Raw genomic sequence first — 21,655 nt, 5'->3', positions numbered from 1 at the left:
GGAAATCACTCAGTGGTGTGAGTGACATTTAATTCAGCTGCATGTCTGCTTTTCACATTCATCGGTGTCAAGTGGGTATGGCGTGGTGCCATGCTGCACCTACCTTCACCTAAACAGGTCTGAGTTTGACATTGAAGTGTCTGTTGTAATAATAGAAAGTGAAGGCCAAGAAAATAAAAGTCAAAAATCCATCTCCAGGAATCTTTTGGTCTGTATAAGCTGCTTAGGACCCAGTGCATTGATAGCTTTGATTATATATTCTTCTTTTCACTTACCATGTGTGAAGGGTAGTATGCACCCTCATCATGAGTTTCAGGGATAGTGCAACAGATTTCCTGTGACAGCAGCACTTCTATTTCCCAGAGGCAAAACATGCAGGTGTCTGGACAGCATTTGAGAAGCTGTGGAACAAGAAGTAGAATTGAACATGATGAAAAAACATAGCAATGATACACATGAAAAGTGAGGTTAATACTAAGTCTTAGTGCAGGCCCTGGTAGTGTTCTCTTTACATGTATGAAGCCATTGCCTTTTTAAGTGTCTACCTTTAATGACGATTCGCTTGCTAACCAAAGTCCCTTGCGAGTCATCAACGGCAACTCATTAGCACTATGCTAAGCTAATGGATCAGTAAATGGATTTTTATGTGGGCATAAATGCTAATTCACTACACGGCTGCGCTGTTAAACGATGCTGTGTTTAGCAAGTCAGTCTGAGCCTCTGGGGTGTGTTTGTGTCTTGTTAGGCTCGGCCAGGGATCTATTGTGGACAGGGAGGACTCAGTGGCAAAACAGAAATACAATGATGAAAGGCCTGCAGTGCTGAAAACACTGTCCTTGCTGCACCTGAAGGTTTTATTGAAGAGGGGAAAGATATCCCACGAATGCAGGCACAGTTGCTTTTTTGAAAGAAGAAAAACAGCCTCTAAGACCAGAAACCAGATGTTATTATGTTACATGATTGGTTGTTACTATCTGGGACAAGCACTGACACAATCTGAAGCTACTTGACAACACTTGAGCAAGTGTGTAGCTCAGAAATAAAGCACTTCTGTTTCCACACCACCATTATCCCATGTCTATCCTTCTACAACTACGACACATATCCACACATTGTTTTATTCCTCAATCACTGGACACATAGCTAGCGCCAGTTGGTGATCTTCGAAGGGAGGTCATTTTCTATAAAGGCCATGTCTACAATGTCTGATGTCAATATATAGTAACATATTTTAACACATGTATAATGCATCATAAGACTTTCTACAACCCTTTGTGTACGATGTTCTCCACTAACAAATGCCAAAACCATTCAAAGAATAATAATTACATCAAATACCACTACTGCACATGTTCTTTTTCTGCATGAAAGATCATAAAGTATGATGAACATTATGGTTCTTTCTGTAACCACAGTATACAAAGACTGTGGTTACAGCTTCTCAGAGCAGCTTCACGACTACTCCTGTTAATGCGAGGGCTTTCCAGCAAACACACTGTACTGCACCATAGATGGCAGGGGGCAGGATACCACCGTCATACCATTGATCCTGACAGCAGCCCACGGTCAAAACCCTGAGACAGCAAGACAGACATTCAAAATGGAAGGAGGCAGTGGCAGGGAATCGTTAAAAGAACATCTCAAGCTGAGTGGGAGTTGAGTGGGAATACTGGCTCGGCAGCAACCACAGAAACCACACATCTCTTCTTTCTACAGCCAAGTGGAACACACAGTATTCTTCATGCCACTGTGTGTTATATTTTGGCGTTTATTCCAGCAAACGTTACCTATTTTTTTTATGTTGTGAAGACTAAGGAGTTCTTGGGGGTTTCCTGGAAAGAATTATGTTACTTGGAACTAAATGTTCTGGGACAGTTATTAGAGTAAGTTATTTGTATTGAGTTCATCTGCAGTTGTTTGTTCCATTAGAGATTTCTTTGAAAGAGCTGATCAGTTTAGACCCATGTAAAATGTATTGATCACTCATGGAAAGACTTAACTCTCCATTTGTACATAAATGTATGGAGATATAAGGAAATGATAAGTCATTTAGGGACCTGTCAAAGAAAGAGCTTGAGTGATTATAAGCAACTGTGGTACTTGACTGCTACTGTTATACTGCAGTATAATACATCATATATAATACAACAACGGTAATCTATTTCTATCAATCCATCTGTATGTATATGTATATCTCTATCTATCTATCGACCTTGTCTCAGATATTGTTGCTTTGTCATGTTTGGGAAATAACTGTCCTGCAGTTTTGTAGTTTTCACCTAAAGCCTCTTTCAAAACAAGGACAGTGTGAAATAAAAGGACAAAACATCAATATAGAGACATTTGAGGACCACAAAAGGCATTTATAGTCCTGAAAGTTTAAGGACACTCCCTCAACTTTGGGGCCCAATAGTCCCTCCACCACACTGCATCAGAGCTCGAGCGCCATCAGCTTAGAGATAGAACTTTCAGAACTTAGTGATATATGCTGCCACAACTGCCTAACTACTGACATTTCTACACCACTTTACAAGTACAGAAAGAGATCCAGATATTTGTTCTTTTTTATATTTTACTAAAAGATCCAGCAGCCACTACCCTGCTGAGTGTGACTCTAAGAGCCGTTAACTTCGAGCGCAGCACTGATGATCCTTACGCACGTGTTCATGATGGTGATTTTACACTGCATCAGAAAGAAAGGGTAGGTTGCCCTGAATCGTATGATGTATAACACTTGATATAACACCTGACTGAAAAAATAAGCTCTGAATTGGCAAAAACATAAAACTCTGTCCCGGTGTTTCTTTGTCTGTGTAGGTTTTAGAGGGTTTAAGGTGAGTCAAATCAAAGGGACAATTCATTTACAGCGAGTGCAAACCAAAGAAGCAATAAATAAAGGCAGCATGAAATCAAAGGTATGTGAGCAGGTTGAAATTGGTGATTTTTCACTACACAAACCACTGTTAACCTGGAACACACACACCCACACCGACACCCACACCCCAAATAGCAGACGCTCTCATTATATATTTCAAATGCATACATTAAGATGGAGATGTACAAGATTCTTTAGTACAAAGAAGTAAGAAGGAAAAACAGGGAGCAGACACATTAACAGGAAAGACTGTACAATAGAACATATTGAAATCACCCTGCAACAACGTACACTAAGATTACCGTTGTTGTATTGTGATACTTTGATTGTGCTTTATTTTATTCTGGGTTGATGTATATTGATTCATGTCTTCTATATGTGAAATATCCTACTTGTGTTCATGTTATTCTGTCTGCTCCCCCCCTTCAGCAAATATCACTTCCGGCTGGCCAAAACATTTCATACGAAAACAGTAAATTTTAGGGATTTTGAAAGGATTCTGAAATACATTTAATCACACATAAATTGATTTTAATTACAGAATTTAACTTATGTGACATACTTTAGATCTTTCCCCAGTTTCAATAATATTTCCCCCAAATATAAATATCTCTATGTACTAAACAAAAGACAAGAAAGAAAAAGAAAAGGCAAACACAGGATTCATCTGTGAAGATCCAAATGAAATCCAACATCTGTAAAATCACAAATGCTTCTTTTTGCCAGATGGTGAGCTCTGGTCTGGGCGTGTCCCAAAAATATACAAGAGTATGAATAATGCATTGGATAAGACTTATTTCACAGTGTATTGCTGCATGTGCACACACACCCACACACTGCCACACAAGCATACACGTACACACACATTTTCACACATGGACAGATGCAAACATGCACTCACACACGCCCACACACACAAAGTATAGACCATTAAAATGAGCCAAGGGTCCACATCTGCTAAATGCTCCCGGTGGTGTGTACAAGATGTGTGAGGTTCATTGACAAAAACTACTCTTCTAGTCTATGTTGGCACCACATTAAAAAAAAACACAAAACAAAACAAAAAAAACCCATAAGTTATAAGCTAAGTCGTCCAAAATGTCCACACTTCACCACCACGACCTTGATTCACTGAGGAGACAGTCAACTCGTCTGTGTCGTCTCTTCTGTGACATTTCCATCAGACTTTCATGCTTTTTCACATCCACATTATCCATACTGTGTATGCAGAGATTTCAGAGGATATGGCCTTGTAAAGTTTCACCCAGCCAAATGAGAGAGAGGTGTTAAAAGGCTAGAACCCAATGGACAACATGGCCTGGCTCAACCTCAGTAAAGCCGGCTCTTTAGCAGCGAGCTGTCATTAAAGAAACTTGGCTGGAATATAACCCTGGACAGCTTCAAAGCGGTGACAGTAAAGAAGATGAAGGGAGCTGACTTTTGAATGACCTTCTGACAAAGTCTAAATCTAGTCACAAAGGTACGAAAAATCTTCAAGAAGCCGTCCCCTGCACGCTGCATGGTGGCAAATAAAAAAAAAAAAAAAGGTAAAGTACTTCAATGAATATTCCACTGCCCCGTTCATAACTGTTCTTTACAGGGATTTTGCTCTATGATGTGTCCGTGAATTTGGCTGCAGTGAAGAATCAATGCCGATGGTGTACCATGCTGCTCACTTGAGACTTCTCAGAGTTCTCACAAGTGTCTGCCGAGAGTCTTTCACGTTGGTGATTGGAGAAGCTCGGGGTAATTTTTAATTTTTTTCATTTTTTATTTACTGAAGGTCAGGCCTGGTGTAAAAATTTTGGAACCTCGTCGGTGAATGGACACAATGTTCGGTTGTAGTGACTGGCATCAGTTCCTTTTTAAATCATGGATGTCGATGAGCCTGTTGAGGAACCGAAGAAAAACATAAGGTTAAGATAAAAATTACATGTTTTTCTGACACAGTAAGCCTCTCTCAGACATCGACTTTGTTAGGTCAGTTACTGACAGTTTTAGATGTTGGTTTAAAGCCTGAACAGGCACAGAGACACTTTTATGTTCAAGTTAGGATAGCAGTACTACAAGGTCAAATGTAGTGTAACATCTCCCTAACATTTTCTGTGACACCAAACTGAATACTGTCTCATTAACCTAAAGGCTACAGCAGAACTAAACAATGTTTAATATGCATAGAGATTAAGTGCATGTCATCCCCCTACTTGAGACCAACATAGTAAATTTAGCGACTTAATTATCATTTCTTCTGCACAGAGAAAATAAGAATGTCTTGTCTTTAATCCTGTGTATTATATTCACTATAAATACTACACACTACAAAAGATTTTTAACATGTGTACCTTGATAAAGCAGGAAGTACTGACTTTTTTATAAATTCATTCCCTTTTTTTGTGGACACTTATTGCTGCTGTGCATCAGGATTTTCTATCACATCACTGTCATATCTGAGAAGTGGTTCATGATTTGTTGTATTTTCATTAAAAAATTAAATCAGCTTAATAAAACACAAAACAGGGCAAGAAAAAAAAAGAAACATAAAAAAAACCCCCCAAAACATATCTACAGTTATAAACAGACCAGCAATGCCTCCCTGTATTTTCAATTTTCATCTGTGCCAAGTCCAGCAAAACACTTCACATACAGCGTGTGAGCAAATTAAGAATTAAATGAGAGTCCCAAATTAACGTCTTGTCATTCTGTGCTCGTGCACTGTAAGGCTTTATAAAAACAGGCAATGGAATTCTTCTTTTGGCATATTTCACCGTTAACTCTATCTATATATATATATATATATATATATATATATAATAAATGATGAAATTGACAAGAAATATTATGATGGGCTTCACAGTGTGAAGGCTGAGAGAGAGAGAGAGAGTACATCATGCTCCCGATGGTCACTGATTAATGCTTCAGCAGCAAAATAGGTTTTAAAATCCATCCCTAATGCAACCTGTGAGATAACGGAAAACACTTTCTTCCTTCATAGCTTTACTTCTTAACTCACTGCTGTTCATAGGAGTGCCAGTTCTACCTTTGGTGCCAATGGTGCCAAATAAAGTGTCAGCTTTGGTCCGTAACGGTCTTAATAATGCTGAACATTTGTGTAACGGACATGTCTGAATGAAAAACAGCCATTATTTAAGCAGATGGCGAAATCAGCAATTTTATGTATTCCAGATTTGAAATGGGCTTTATTTAAGGATAGTCTTTTAGCTCTTCTTTCATGTCTTTAACAAAGCAAATTTTATGAAGTATTCTGAAAAGGGACGGGTCCATCAGTATATGTACTAATGTATTCATTTCCACATAGAATACATTTAGCCTCCAGTGAAATCCTGCAGTTAATGACTTCATTTAAGCAATCATTTGATCAAGAAACCCATTTGAATGATAACAGAACTCTGCCATGAATATGTTATATGGATAAATCCATAAATGTTAATACATAAATGATTCAGGGTGACAGTGGACAAATGTGACACCCAGGACTGCCCATATAAATCATTCAGACACTTAAATATGAGTTGGCAAATCCACACAGAATTGCACAAATTCCCAGGGCTGGCAAATAAATATTTATGACGCCCCCAATTCCCCTCTTCTCCCTGTCCTTGGTAATTGTGCGTGATTCATTTTGTTTTCTCGGTGGAAGAGGGAAAATCAATCTTAGAATATTGGCTAGGAGACATAAAGCATGCAGATTCCAAATGCCTGTGGTTCTTCAGAATATAAAAGCTTCACAGATACTCAGTCAATGTTCTTTGGAGAAGAATTCAGTTTAATCTTTAGTAGATTTCCTTGTTTTTTAGAGAAAAAAAATGTTTGTGGAAGTGAAGTTAACCTGCCGGCAGAGTCTGGCTAACCTGCTCCTGACTCTCGTTCACACGCTGACTTTCAATGAGTGGATATCAACTTCGAAGAAAATAAGACAGAAAAATTTTAAGAATCTTTTACCGTGGCATTTAGAAAGTTTTTGTTATTATCGTTGTTTTTATTACATAATGTATTATAATGTTTTTTTCTATAGGTTATTGCTTTGTCAAAAACAGCCTCCCATATAGTGATAAGTCTTCTGCCTTTGTCATAGAAGAAAGCCTCGGCACTCGAAGTAGCCTCTCCCTTTGATGTAACCACAGAGGGGCTTTTTAAGTTTCCACCCTTATGCATTTCCGCAAATCCAATAACCCGCTTTGATTTCTCTTTTTTGCATAGATACATCAAAGTTACTGCATCCTAAGAAACGATGGATTCCATTGTGTCTTCTCCAAGTCCTGGATGATCTTTGTTTAAGCTCAGTGGTGAGAGTGGTACTGGAAAATACTTGATGAATAGACACTAATGGCTGATTCATCCCAGGTCTGAGCTACACTGAACCTGCATACAACTTAAAATAGAGGCAGGGATTCTGCTGTTCATTAAGTTTCCTTTAAAAGTTATTACTCCTGCTTCCTACAAAATGCAGCAATAAGAAAGTCTCTGGTTGCCCGTATACCAAAGTGACCTGAACCTGCACTCAGTATGCAAATTCAAATAAAATACATCATTAAAAACTCACATACCTGCTGTTTTCCTCTGCATCCTACGACGGCTCCTTGGGCAAAGGCTGGAAAAGAAAAGCAGAAGGTCAGCATCAGAGGAACAGAGGGCCAGCCTTCACTTACGTTTTATTCAACTTTCCTTAAGCATAGTGGTCTTGGACGCAGAGAAGCATATGTCTATTTAAAAGCACAGATGGCATGTCTTCCAATTATATCTAAGGCGAGATGAAGGAAGATGAAGGTTATTTTACTCTCTTCCAGTTTTTATGACCTGTGAGGACTCCCCTTCTCTCCTCGACCGAAAAATACGAGCGACTAATGGCCACCTCATCATCCGTGTTAATGAGCGAGAGGCTTTTCCTTTCCTCCATCAATGGCATCACACAGATAGAAACTTTTATCACATTAGCTGTAGGGCAGGGTGATAAACAGTGTTCCACTTTGTTTCTCTGTGAACAACAACTTCTTGCCTCCTACATTCATCTTTAGGAGAACACATGAAAACATGCTGTTTTCCCCTTGACTGGAGGAAGAAAACAGCTCCCTTGCCTTCTTAATATTGGTGAATGAGCCACTTTTGTGTAGATAATGACTCTGCTAATCATAATCAGGAAGCTAATGGTCTGTTTAGCCAATCAGAGGAGCCAAGGCGAGATGGGTGTCTGGGCAACGAATTGGCATTCCCAGCTGTAGCTGCTCTCCGCTCGGCTGTGCCAGGCTTTCTGCAGCAGCGAGGCAGACTTGGTATTCCGGTGCCCACTCAGCCTGACGTCCCACGACCTGTCGCTCTGTCTGTCCGACCAGCCGACTGGCTGCAGCGCTGTCGAGGAAATTCAGTCCTCTGAAGAGGCGCTGATCCATCACACCTCTCCAGCAGCATGTCATCTAAATGCTAAGTACTTCCACTGCATCTTTAAATCAAAACAAGAAAAGAAATGAGCACAGGGCGAGCAGTTGGAAGGGATAAAAGCTTATAAGGGCATAATAGAATCTGCAGAGCAAACCCTTAGCTTTTTGATTACATTCATTTTCGAGGGAGAGGAAACGCAGAAGAGGAGACACTGGGTGAAAGGAATGTGCATGAGGAACCCAGACACCTTGTTATCCCTTCAAATGTACATGGAGAAAAGAGAGGGGACAGTTATTGGTACACTTCCCCCAAAGGTTCCTTCAAAGAAAATAATATGAACCCCTTCCCTCTCCCTCGGCTCCCTTTCTCAGTCCAACTCTTAGCCATCGATTTGAGGGATTCTTGAAGTCGGAGCAGAGTGCTGAGGTGGCAGAAGCAGCCAGTACTATTAACTGCTCCTACTAATTAAAAGGGTAACAAGGTGAGTTTGGCCCCATGGGACGAACTGTGCAAGCGACAGAGCTGGCTGTTTGCCTGCCATGCACACCGGTAAACAGTGCTCACCACCTCTGGTGTTTACATGACCGGAATCCAAGGACATTGAAGACATATTCATCTCCCGCTGGCATGAACGATGAGGAAGATCCACAGATAAAGAGTGCGTGAGGGAGAGAAAGAATAGAGGGAACGCACTAATAAGAGCTTTGCTAATTGGATATGTTGTGGTGAAATGGAAACATTTGGACCTCGTCTCTGAGCTTGGGGTGTCCTTGTTTCATCATCACTTGTAAACACTGAGCACTGTGCATAAATGATAAAGTTTCACGGTTCAAATGAGGTGCATAGCCTGGATCTTTGAGCAAGTGCCAGTGGAGATTGGCAAAAATATTAAGGGATTCAATTAACTTCCTTCCTTATCATCAACGCAGCATATTTTAGGATCAAAGTATTTTTAAGATACAGTATGCTTTGCATTACACAAATAAAACGCTCAGCCAAGGTAGCATTACAACTCCCAGGAATCTTTGTAGCCGATAGGGAGAACCACTGCAGGTACAGAAGACAGCTTGTTTTCTCAGTGCTCAAGGGGAAATGAACAGAGACCACAAAATTCTCACCAGCAGCCCACCCAGCCATTATGGAGACAGGCAGTGTGCCATCACTGCGGTAACTAAAGATCTTTCCCCGGGGTTTCTTGTAACAAGTGGACTCCTGCACAGGACTTAGCTGGTTTCATCAACTGGAGACTCATAGAGGTCCCCCAGTCATTACCAGCCACTCCAGCTGTTGTTATTAGGCTTAACAAGCACAGCTATAGCTTACTGAAGATCCTGAGTGGATGCTTCATGGCCAAAGAATGAGTCTGATGTACAATAGCTTCAAGACCATCAGACCCAGAGCTTTTTGCTGAGCATTTTTAGATGTATTTGTTTCAGACAGACACTGGTTTCCATTCATTTCTGTATGGTGTGAAAACCAATAAACAGGTATCATATATTTTATATTATTATTACTGATGCACTAACATGTCAGCATGTGGTTCAATTAATTCATCATAATCTATCACTTGATCATTTGTTCATAAAATCATAACCTGCTAAGTAACTAGTATTTACAGTTGTCACATAAACATTTTGGAATTAAGAGAACATATGGTCGAGTCAAGTCAATTTTAATTATAAAGCCCAACATCTCAAATCACACATTTGTGATATTGGGCCCCTCAAGGAACTTAACCATCTGTACCGCATACAACACCCTCAATCCTTAGACCCTCACTGGAACTTGAAAATAGCCCCCCTCAAAATAAACAACAAAGGTGCAAATACTTCTAAATTATACTTTGTACTACTTAAGTATAGTATTTGAGTAATTGCAGTTATCTGTTTTCTCCCACTGAAAACAGATCTGAGGTTACATTTTTGAGGGTGTCTACTGTATCTAAAATAACACAGAGATGATAGATTGTGGCTGGCTGCATCAGTGGTAGCAGCACTAAACACTTCATTAAAAATGCATAAACAAAAGATCCAAAGGGCACAAAAGGCATGAGAGCTCCGAAATAGGATGTGGTCCAGTCCATAAAGAGGCTTTCTGCATTACTTATTACAACAACCCTGTGCTGAAATGTGGCCTATGGCTCCGACAATTTTCACACCAGATGAAGCTCTGGAGACAAGCAGTGTGCCGGGTAAAAACACAAATGGCAGTTCAAAGCCTGGCTATGACAGAACTTCAAATAGGGGAGTGGGGTAAAGTGTGCTGAAAGTGACAGCAGAAGGGACCACATTCATTCCCATCTCAGACAGAGAAGGGGGCGGGGGGGGGGGGGGGGGGGGGCAACATATGCCCAGCAAAGTCAAATTGAAAAAAGAACTCTTTTAATAGACAATGGCAATACCAGAGGAAACAAAAACGAAAAGCAATGTGTGTTGTTTTACACCCTGTGAATGACAACCAAAGAAAATATTAGTTGCTGTAAATGTAATCATGAAGCTTCCCGCAGCATACATGTTCAATAACACCACATCTATGATAACACAAATGAAAGAGGGAAATGGAAACGTGGGCTTGGTTTAGCAATTTCTCTCTTTTCTGAACATCTCCATCAATCTAACCTATTTCAATATATTTTCTGCATCAGTCCACACGCTATCGGCTCAAGACTGATGATCATGCCGTAGCATCCGCCAAATAGATGAGTTGAAGCCCAAGGAGTGCATTTCTCTTTTCCGCCTGATAAATAGAAGATCTGTAAATGAAACTGAAATAAAGAGTATGTTTTCTTATCTAGCGTAACCTCTGTGTGTGTTTGGCAGGGGGCATGCGTGTTGTTTGGATGTCAGTTACTTTATAAATGTACATCCAAAGGCTACATCATGTTATACTCGAGGATCCACAGAGAGGGGCTGTCAGATATAATATGGCAGGGCTACTGTCAGTTCACAAACAGGAATGTATATGAAAGCCTGGGGGTGAGCTAGTGAAACATAAAACATAAGAGCAGGACTCATGCTCTTTTGTCTGACGTGTGAGTCAAAGAGAGGATTGTGGTGCATTCAAGCTGTCAAACTGAGAATTAATTGAAAATAATAGTTTCAGTTAACTGCAGATTTGAATCACTCTCAGTACATGCAGCTGCAAAAAACTCCAGTAAAAGTAAATCTGTAGTTTTTTTTTTTTTTCAACTCAACCCTGCAGAAATAGATTCTATTACTGGTGCGAGAATGTTGGAATTTACTTGCTGGTGCACAGAATTTAATAATTTCAACTGCAAATGAGACTGAAAACCAGCAGAGCATTGAAGGACACGGTGCACAGTATGCATATCTAATATTTGAAAATGTTCTGCCCTGGTTTTTCAATGCATTTCAAAGATGCAAATATTTCTCTAATGACCTCCAGTCCTGATTTCCTCCTTAATATTTTCCTGCTGTATAAGAAACGAGAACATTTATAACACATCCTCTTACTCAGGGACCATTTTTACTGTATCCTTCACAGCCTTCAGTACGAGGAGTTACTATTCAAGAAACAACCTACTTTACTTCTCTCATTATGCATTTTATTTGGGCTAAATGAATGCTGCTGGTCTCTGCACTACAGCACCTAATGAAAGTGATTTCACCATCAAAGACAACCTTTATCTAAAGATGGCGTCCCACCGAGAATACAAATCTGCTGGCAAGAGGTTAAGGAGGCAGCTCTGTGACGAATACAGGAGTTGTACAAGAACAAAAAGCAACAATTTACATAACTTAATACACTCAAGTCATATAAAAGATAAGTGCGAAGTCAGATACGCGCTAATGCAAATGCTAACAAATTAGAGTTAACGCTAAAAGAGGACTAAAGGACCACTTGAAAAATAGATTATAGTCTCCGTGGGATGAGCTGTTTAGATAAAGATTTGGTACAATCAGAATGAAAAATGTGCCTGTAAAAATGAAATCACATTCACAGATAAAAGATTGGCTGCTAATGTGACCCCCTTCACCACCAGCAGGCTTCAGGCCTCTCAGCTGAATTTGTTCATCGTTTGGAAACATTTTCTGCAGGATTTCATTAGCAAAGAGCCAACAGTGCTCACAGGTTGTTTCTAACACTGTTGTAATACATCACTCTGTGCAAAATGCTCTTTTGTGGCACACACATGAGGCATATATGAATCACTATATGCAGATTGGGGGTTTATATATAACATACAAACATTTTTTTTTTCCAGAGACAGAGCAGCTTTCAGGATAATAAATCAGAAGAGCAAAGGCACCTCTGTATTTCTGGTTGACTAATGTTATATTTGGTCTAAACTGGTTGTGTTGCATCAGTAGCAAGGAAGCAGTATGTATGAGAGCTGTGTGGGCGTCTGCATCTGAATCTTTTAGCAGCATATTGAAAAAGCAAAAATTCAAGCATGTAGTCCCAGTGTAGGCCAACTTTACTAAAAAGAAAATAAATAATGTGTTTGTATTTATTTATTTTTTGTTACACGGATACACTCTTTGAGCAATTAAATTAGATCTGTAGCAGATATGACTTTGTTTTAACAGGCCACACCTGAATGATTAGGAAAATGTACATTCTGTCTTAAATAATTATATTTCTTGTCAACAAATCCCATGAAAAGATCAAAACCATGAGTTATATGTCCATTGGTTCCTATTGAAGATGTAAATCTTCAAAAACAGATTGCAAATATAAATTGTCATTTTACAAAAGCCTTTATAATTTCCTAAAACAGCTGGGAACTGTAGTTTTTAGCAAACATCACTGGAGATTACTGGAATAGGAGTAAGCACTGCACTTGTTGGGGACTATTTTCAGCGGAGGATTAATACACATTTGCTGATTAAGTGAGTGCATACAGCAGCAGCAGGGCTGTGTATCTGTGATTGACTCAAAATAAACTACACTGTGTATGTTCATGATAATGAGGTAGCATGTGCGTCTCACATCTCACTGATGTGTTTTTAATACAAGAACTGAGGAATGATATGTATCAGACGTGGCATCAGCCGCTTCGTTTATTAAGATATAATGAACATACCCTGCTAATATATATTAATTCATTGTTGCTGGTGTTTCCATGGGATTTGTTGATGACTTGTTAAAACAACTCACCAGTATAGGAAATGAAATACATTTAAGAAAATGGTTGAAATAAGTTGAATTGCGGTTGCTGGAAAAGTGAAATGATGTCACCACAATATTAAATTTTGACCAGCTGTTTTTGAAAAAGAAGACAGTCTGAGACAGTCTTCTTTTTCAAAAAGAAGACAGTCTGAGACAGACGACACGCAAGGACATTTTGGACGGTGCACCTGAGACTCAATTTTAAACCTTATTGCTTTCTGTTTATTCTTACTTGAGCACTACATCCTTTTCCATCCCTTTACAGTAATGATACCAAGCCGATCAGAGATCTGTCATCTCCAATGCGACTCTCCAACCTCACCAACTAATCAACAGTTCATTTCAAGAAGCCGCAGACAAACAGTCGTGTTGCTGACAGAGCCTGGGAGTGTGTTGCATTCCCTTTGAGAAGCAAGCTCATTAGAAGTCTGTCTCAGGTCAGATGGTTTGCCAGCACAGCAGTGACCGCGGCGACACATGACTTGGCGGCCTGGCTGTTTGTCGAAGACACTGAAGCCTTTATAACGGAGGTGGTAGCAAGTGCTGCATTACGACCCTGTGGAACTACATCATCTGCCCATGTCATTTTCTCACCTCTTTCATAAGAGGTGAGAATTTCATAACTGAGCAGGAACATTTGTATCGATGCAGTGCCATCAATACTATCCAGTTTTTGTTTTGCCCTCGTGTATCACATTTGAAACATTTCTCTTTTTCTCAGTAATATACACCTTTTACCTCTTTTTTTTTTCCCTGTACAAACCAAGATTTTTTTTTTCACATGGCATCCTTTCAAAAATCTTGCAGGGCTAACTGGCTATGATGTCTTCATGTTTACAGCAACACTGGCAGGACTACACACACTCCACTAGTTTTCTGCCCTGGCTGACACTGGAACAAAGAGCACATAGCTGGAGGAGGGCCACCAGAGCAGAAAAAAAAGAAAATGCTAAAAAACATGATGCAAGTCTCTCTGACCTCCTGGGTCATGCTGTGTGTGTGTTTGTGTGTCTGTGTCTGTGTCTGTGTCTGTGTCTGTGTCTGTGTCTACGCTGTTCATTTTGCAACTCTCCTTTGTTTGGCAAAAACGCCAAACTGCGACTGGTCTGTTCCTCTCTAGGCCACACACTAGCTGAGCGGTGGCATTTGTTGTGTGGGTGTAGGAAGATTTTTTTTTCTTCTTCTTCCCAGCTACTGTCAAGTATTGTCTGAGGGACAGAGTGCACATGAAACTACAGTCTGAATATGGTCCAATCAGGGTTTCAAGTACCTACATTTTATGATTTAAGCTCCTTGTAGACTGTGAAGTAACATTTGAAGCTCAGAACATAATATTTGGGAAAATAGTCTGATCTTGTCCTGCACTGAAGGAGCATTTTGTAGTTTCAATTTGAGCCCATCACTTGATTAGCAAAGGCTGATAACGGACCTCAGTAGTACTTTCACTAAGCAGGGAGCAAGTGACGCAATCTTACAACCTTCCTGATTGCAAAGAGAAAAATTATCATCATCATCTGTCCTAAATTCTGTCTGTGTCTTGTCAATTTTCTACCTGAAGGCCATATCCACCTTCCCTACACACACACACATGACCATGCTCTTTTGTAGCCTAGCAACTCACATCCACACCCTCCCTGTCAAGTGTATGAAACCAATCTCATAACACTCCACCCCATCCCTCCTGAAATGCACTTTCCACCGTAGAGAATATCATATGTAGATCTTTCAGCCGCTCACTAGTGAAGACAAATTGCCAGCTTGTTTGGTGGGGGGGCCGCCAGAGAGTGATTCATATTAATGGCTAGCTGGCAGTGGAGAGCGGGCTGCATATGCAAACTCCATTAACAGGTTAGGCTGGACAGTGTGACCTGGCTGTGCCACCGTGAGCTGCACACACAGGAGATTGGGCGGTGAGGAGAAGGAGGAGGATGAGGATGAGGATGAGGGGGCTGTGTTTAGAAAGAGTTAGAGGTGCAGGGTGAGGTGTCTTAAATATGTGCACGTGTGTGTGTAAAATGCAGGTAGACTGGCATATAATTTTATCAATACATCAAGTTGATTGTAGCATTTTAGTCAGACATTTCTCACAATGTTCAGCCTTTTTATTGATACTTATTGTAGAACTGGTTGTTCTTACACACACATAACCCTGGACATTTGTCCACGCAAGAGGCTTTTTTTCCTCAATGGCTAACAAGAAAAAAACATTATTATCTATATAAATACTTTATATAAGTGTTTATAAATACTCTGATGTGCATTTTACCTGGATTATTTTTGTGCTTGTATTTTGCTCTAAGGGTGACTCATCAAGTATTGAAAATGCAAAGAGTTCCTCCTCTCAGGAGAGCAAACGCTCTCAGTAAATTTGCCTTTTTATTTTTAATATTTCTTGTCTTGGCATTCTGAGAGTGGTGGTAGAGGAAGGGTCAGGGAGTCAGCAACAAAACAGGATTCATCCCAAGAGGACCAGGAATATTCACAGCAAATTTCATGGAAACTTTAGTTTTTAAGACTGGCCAGTGTTAAAGTGTTAGTCAAAAAGAAATTTAGGTGTCACTATGGTGTTAGAGGAAAGGTCACTGGGTTGCTAAAATCAAGGAATCACATCAGCAGTCACCCACTGGGGACTATAACTGTGAGAATTGCGGGGTAAGCTGGCCAATAGCTGTTGATATGTCATTCTCTGGACAGAAGAGGTGGACAAACAGATCAATAACACAATTCCCTGAGCTCCAAACAGGACAATGTTATCAGTGGGTTCACTTTCACTAATTTCAACAACACACAATATAAAAATGGTGTCTAGAAGCCAACACAGGTAAAACAAAATCATGCTACAGCTGAAAAATAACAGAGAGGGTTCCCTAGAGGACATATAAATATGTCTTCTGGTAACACAACACAGCTGTTGAACTGAATAGTGTTGTTGTGAGCTCATCTCCTCTCCTCTCCTCTCCTGTCTTAAATAACCAGTTGTACAATGTAAATATTCATTAAATATTTTAAGTAATATTAAGTTTTAATTGCTGTCAACTTGCTGTCTGTCTTTTTCACAAGAAAGTTTTCAAATATATAATATCACACATGGTATCAGTCACTTAAACATTTGAACTTCATATTTCCGAATTAGCTTGTGAAACGTAAGGTGTTACAAGTGAATAGGCTACACCAGCTTTTTCAAGGTATAAAATTCATTGAAAACATTTCATATCTTCTGCTGCTCGTCATATTTTCAGGATGTAGCTACATGTTGTGAAAATTAATTAGGCTGCGGCTGAAAAGTGTTTCTGCATCCTCAACCAACAAAACAGACATTGAGCCAATCAGATTTAACCTTGAAGTCACTGTTAACTTTAGTTAACGTACAAAAACTGAACTTAGATTTGAAAAGGCATTAGAAACTAATTGGATTCAATAAGTACTTTGACACTGGGTTTATATTTGGTAAAATGCTACTGAACCCAAACCCAATGTGCAATTGATATTAACAACATAATATGTGTTTTAATAGATGCACGATTTTCTGCGTGATCTACCACCATCAGGTACATTTGTCACTTAATTCGAGCGGCTCACTCCACCTACATCAAACCTGTGCACCACAGCGTGAATAATTACTGCTGCCATTATCAGCTTTCAGAAGCCCACATTGTCACACTGAATGCTAGTATGTAATGTGATTATGGGCACGCAAAGACAGATTCTCTCACAATTAAAACTCCCTCTCTGCACTCGCTTTCTCACACATAGTTGCACACAGATGTGGACAGACAGAGCTTGGCCAGTGGCCGAGCGACAGCCTGGCCCTCTGTCCCGTTGCTTCTCTATCTCCATCCATCTCTTCTTGCTCCAGCCTGATCAATCCTCTTTATAGATTTCTCATTTTCATTTATCTTCCAGAATGTGCTTTCCTCCCATTTCAGGTCTTACAACAAATACGTCCTCTCTTCTGCTGCCAAATCCTCACCATCCCTGCCCTCAAAAAACACCAGCATCGCTTAACTTCTGGAATAAAACTGCTCAGCAACAGCTAACTGAGGATATTCAGTGGAACACATAATCTGCATTTTGTAAATATATGTACAAAAGCAAAACACTAACCTAAGAGTGCTGTCAGGGTAGATTACAGCACAGTGGGAATGCGTGCGTGAAATCTGCCACAGCTGCCCAGGGCTGCTGGACGGAGGAGGCAGAAGAGCGAGAGAGATAAAGACACAGCAAGAGAGAGGGATAAAATCGAGAGAGTTGAAATCAACAGAGCCAGTCGCAGGTTGACCTTTGGCCTTCTGTACCTGATGATGAGGACAGCAGTCCCTCCTGCTCTGTCCATCTTGTCATCTCTTGCTGACATCAACATGCTGTATTGTGCCGTTTCACTCGCTCTGTCTCTTTAAGTTAAGTCCCTCTGCGTCGTCCTTTAGTTTCTCTGTCTCGATATATTTTGACATCTGCATACCTGAGGCAGATATCTGTGTATTTGCTACTCTTTGAGCAGATTTATTCCTTTTACGCTGGTGGAAAATTATAATTGAAATGGTCTACTGGAATCTATGAATCAGCTGGGCAGACATATTGGCCAGTAATTAGATTATCACTAATATATTACATTGATATGATATGTGGGCTGATAAGTAACAAGAAAGGACTGACAATTACAGAAACTAACTGTAACTGTAATAACTGTGATGAAACAAAAAGTTAAACTTAAGCCACCACAACCCTGCAGCTGCAAAACCCGAGTTTACAAAGTCACACTTGTATCTATTAATGAGACGTCTTGAGACCACATCATTGGCTCTTGAAACAGGATTAATGAGCACATCACTAAGACCCTGACCTTATTAAGCAGCAGACAAAATGTGGACAAAATAAGGATCAAATGGAGAGATGCCTTTCATTTAAGTTCCTGTCACTGTTTAATCAAAGAGATAAAAGCGATAAAAGGTCACATTAGGCCGTTCAGATTTTAGTATCTGCATGGTTACGCACTCCCCGAAGTGATGTGATGTAATGTGGTTTCAGAGGGCGACACAGACAGAGTTCCCAGTTTGTAAGTGATTTCAGAGATCAAGCAACCAGTGGATGCACAAGGAAACATGAAGCAGAGAAAATTCCCGCCAAAACCAGAAAAGCTGAACTTGTGAAGTGTCGGCTTTTGGACAACAAATATATAGATACGAATAATAGCAGTGGAGCCAGGTTGTGAGAGACAAAGCAGGTGGAACTGTGGGAATGTTAATGTGTTTCCTGGACATGTCAAACACATTAATAATCACCACCACCAGAGATACCTGGTGAAAGACGGTCACCTGGTGAAAGACGGCACAGAGAACTCCTGTTTCCAATGTGCATACAGTTGCATAGTGTGAAATTACCAAGTGGTATGGTGTGAACCACAAAGCTACAGTGAGACCTGTATCCATGGTGACTCAATCATTGGGCAAGCAGTAGTGTAGCACCCAGAGAGTGACTATTGTTGGCCAGTCTGTAGGTGCCTTCATTCAAACACATTTATAATAATACATCCTTTATAATGATACAAAAACAACTAAAGGACCAAGTTAATAATCACTTATACTGACACGATGACGTTACGGCTGTGTGTTGTTGTTTAAGTATTTTTAAAAATAGAGTTAATCAGACTGCACGGCCTCAGTTAGCACTGCAGCACTGGCAGCTCCGAGGCATTGGATGCATGTTGCTGCGAGAGGAGCCTACAGTAGACCAGATGACACCATATTGAAGGTTTTAAAAATTCACCATGTTTTGTGTTCATTTACATCTCTCACAGAGTCAAGGAGAGGTCACAGAGTGTTGTCAGATATTGCTATTTAACTCAGCACTGAGGCGATATCTAAAATCTCTGGTCTCATATTTGAGCAAATTATTTAATCAGCTGCTCGTCTTCATATTTAAAGTCACATTTTGTCAGCATTAATCTGAAGCTTTACTGTACACGCACAAGGAAAAACCTCACACAGATTTGTTTGATTGTTAGATGCAGAACAGCGAATCAAACAGCACAGCTGCTGAACTGCTCACCAGTGGTTAAAACAGTGAGCAGCTCAGCGTTGCACTTGCGACTGAATAGGATCCTGATCACCATTAGATAGAGTGGCCTGTTTTCCCGGGGTCCATATATACACATGTGGAATGTAAAACACAGCAAAAATATATAAAAAAGAACAATTACACAAATGAGTTTAAAAGACTGGATTGGTACATAACCCACATAATTAAATTGTTATATTACATTTGACCAAATCACCTAACACCCAGTATATTTCACTTGCAATTTCAAGCTTTTTGTATTCGTAACATATTTGATATGTGCTGGTCACTCATGGCTCAAATCTGAAGAGGTTCTGTACAAAGTGATCCTGCACCTTTTTAATTCAGATGCTGGTGTTTCTGGGTGGGTGTATTTAAGTTGACCAAAAGATCAAACAATCAAGCAATATTAGAGTTGAGCTAGATCATATAACTATGTTCATAATCTTCAGATCACGTTCTACTCCTGTTTATGCCTCAGTGTCCTTTATAGCATTATCAGTGTGTTAAGTCTAACACAGTTGGTGAATTAAAGTGAGGCCCTGTAGTGTGTTTATTTGATTTTGTTCCAGTAGGGCATCCAGCAATGACAGGTTAAATTGTGGATTGTAATGAAACCATTAAACATCTGCTGCTTGGAGGTTTAAGCTCACAGAGAGAAGTGCAGAATTAGTTTTCTTCCCTTTGTGATTCAGTATTGATGCAGCCTTTGAAACCTGGACACCGGCCTGCTGTTTGAACAAAAATGCGCTGCCTCTAGCTCTGAGCTGAGGCTTCACATGGCACCATCAGCTTGAAGGGGTAACCCATGCTGAAAAATGAGGGTGTGATGCTGTTAAGTGCATATGGCATATATTAATGTCACGTCTTGTAAATTACCGTGACGGTCTTGATGCGACCGCTGCCCCTGGTGCAGGTCCAGCCGGACCGGTTGAACAGGAGGCTGCAGACTTCCCCCTCCAGGCAGGGAGCCATCTCACACCACTGACGGCTCCGCACGATTCGCGCTGGGAGGACGAAAAACAAGAGGGCAAAGAGGCAAGTCAGACAGACAGATCCACAGACCCAGGGAAAGACTAACAAACAACAAAGCTGTCTCTTTTATGCTCACTGGGCAGGAAAGCTTCTTCATATGTTGATGTGTCCACAAGCCTGTAGTATTTTAATTAGGTTCTTGTTGAACTCCCATGTCAGAATTGCCTGTGGTAGTAACCTTTACAGACCAGCTGGCGGTCCATAAATTACTTTCCTGCTAATTCTTGCTTTCACTGCTGCTGCAGAAAGACTGCTTCTTCCTTTTGACATTTTGTTACAATTAATATTCCTCCTGAAAAGGTTTTTCTAAGTAATTTAGGGTAAAAGGTTCCAGGTAAAAAGTACTTTGTACAATTTAACAGCATAATTTTGTTGAATTTCTCGTCTTGCAGATATACTATACAACTTCTTCTCCAATTTGCGTTCAATGAACAATAATGGACCAAATTGTTTCCCTATGAGATCTTGTGGCGATGTACTTTATAGTATATCACACATATCTTGGACATCGCTTCCTGCAGTGGAAGTGAATAGAGCCACATAGCAGGAATATCAAGAGTGCAGGTTCATTGTTGGTTTGTAACAAGGGCCATGAAAAAGGCCTTGTCGCCTTATGCCCAAGCACAGAGTAATTTCTCTACAAAGACTCTGCAAGTGAACAAGGAAAGCAATAAACATTTGCAAAAGAGCTTTAGTACTACAATTGGACCAGTGCTGAATTTTACATTTGCATTTTTTTTCTTTATAAAAAAAAAAAAAAGTAATTATTACCTGCTACACAAAAGAATGCAGTGTGATTACAGTTTCCTGTGATAAATTAGCAGATGCCCTTTGGAAATACTTGTAAACTCAACTGTAAAGCTAAAAGGTGTTAGAACTCTGTCTGCATGTAGTCAGTGCTGTTTTTTTTTCTCTTTCATAGTATTTTTTTGGGGGGCACTTCTTTAAAATCTTTTTTAAATGAATCAGTGACAGTAGCGAGATTACAGAAAATTAGGGGAGAGAGAGAGAGATGGGGAAAGAAATACAAGAGGTTGTTTAGGAAAACCACAGTTAGCATCAGGCTAGCATCTGTGTTTTGGTATTAATGTGTTTGCAAATCTGATCTAAATGAGCCACTTGGATTTAATCCAGTTTTGTCCAGATTTTAGATATATGATATAT

At 40.0% G+C, this 21,655-nt stretch overlaps 1 protein-coding gene across 1 annotated transcript in view; it reads right to left on the bottom strand.

Moving 5' to 3' along the window:
• Positions 1 to 4,457: 4,457 nt before the first annotated feature.
• tafa5l (TAFA chemokine like family member 5, like) overlaps positions 4,458 to 21,655 on the bottom strand; it is a 39,686-nt gene continuing 22,488 nt past the window's right edge. Inside the window, exons 3-5 of the mRNA XM_041059722.1 lie at positions 20,336 to 20,463; positions 7,441 to 7,484; positions 4,458 to 4,763 (exon numbers count right to left, since the gene is read on the bottom strand). Coding sequence (XP_040915656.1) covers positions 7,461 to 7,484; positions 20,336 to 20,463 — 152 coding nt within the window. The 3' untranslated portion in view covers positions 4,458 to 4,763; positions 7,441 to 7,460. The remainder of the gene's footprint in view (positions 4,764 to 7,440; positions 7,485 to 20,335; positions 20,464 to 21,655) is intronic.

Source organism: Toxotes jaculatrix, chromosome 2 (genome assembly GCF_017976425.1).
Source record: "Toxotes jaculatrix isolate fToxJac2 chromosome 2, fToxJac2.pri, whole genome shotgun sequence".
In the NCBI taxonomy this organism is placed as follows: domain Eukaryota; kingdom Metazoa; phylum Chordata; class Actinopteri; family Toxotidae; genus Toxotes; species Toxotes jaculatrix.
The sequence above is the reverse complement of the archived record's forward strand: the minus strand, read 5'-3'. Positions and strand labels throughout refer to the sequence as shown.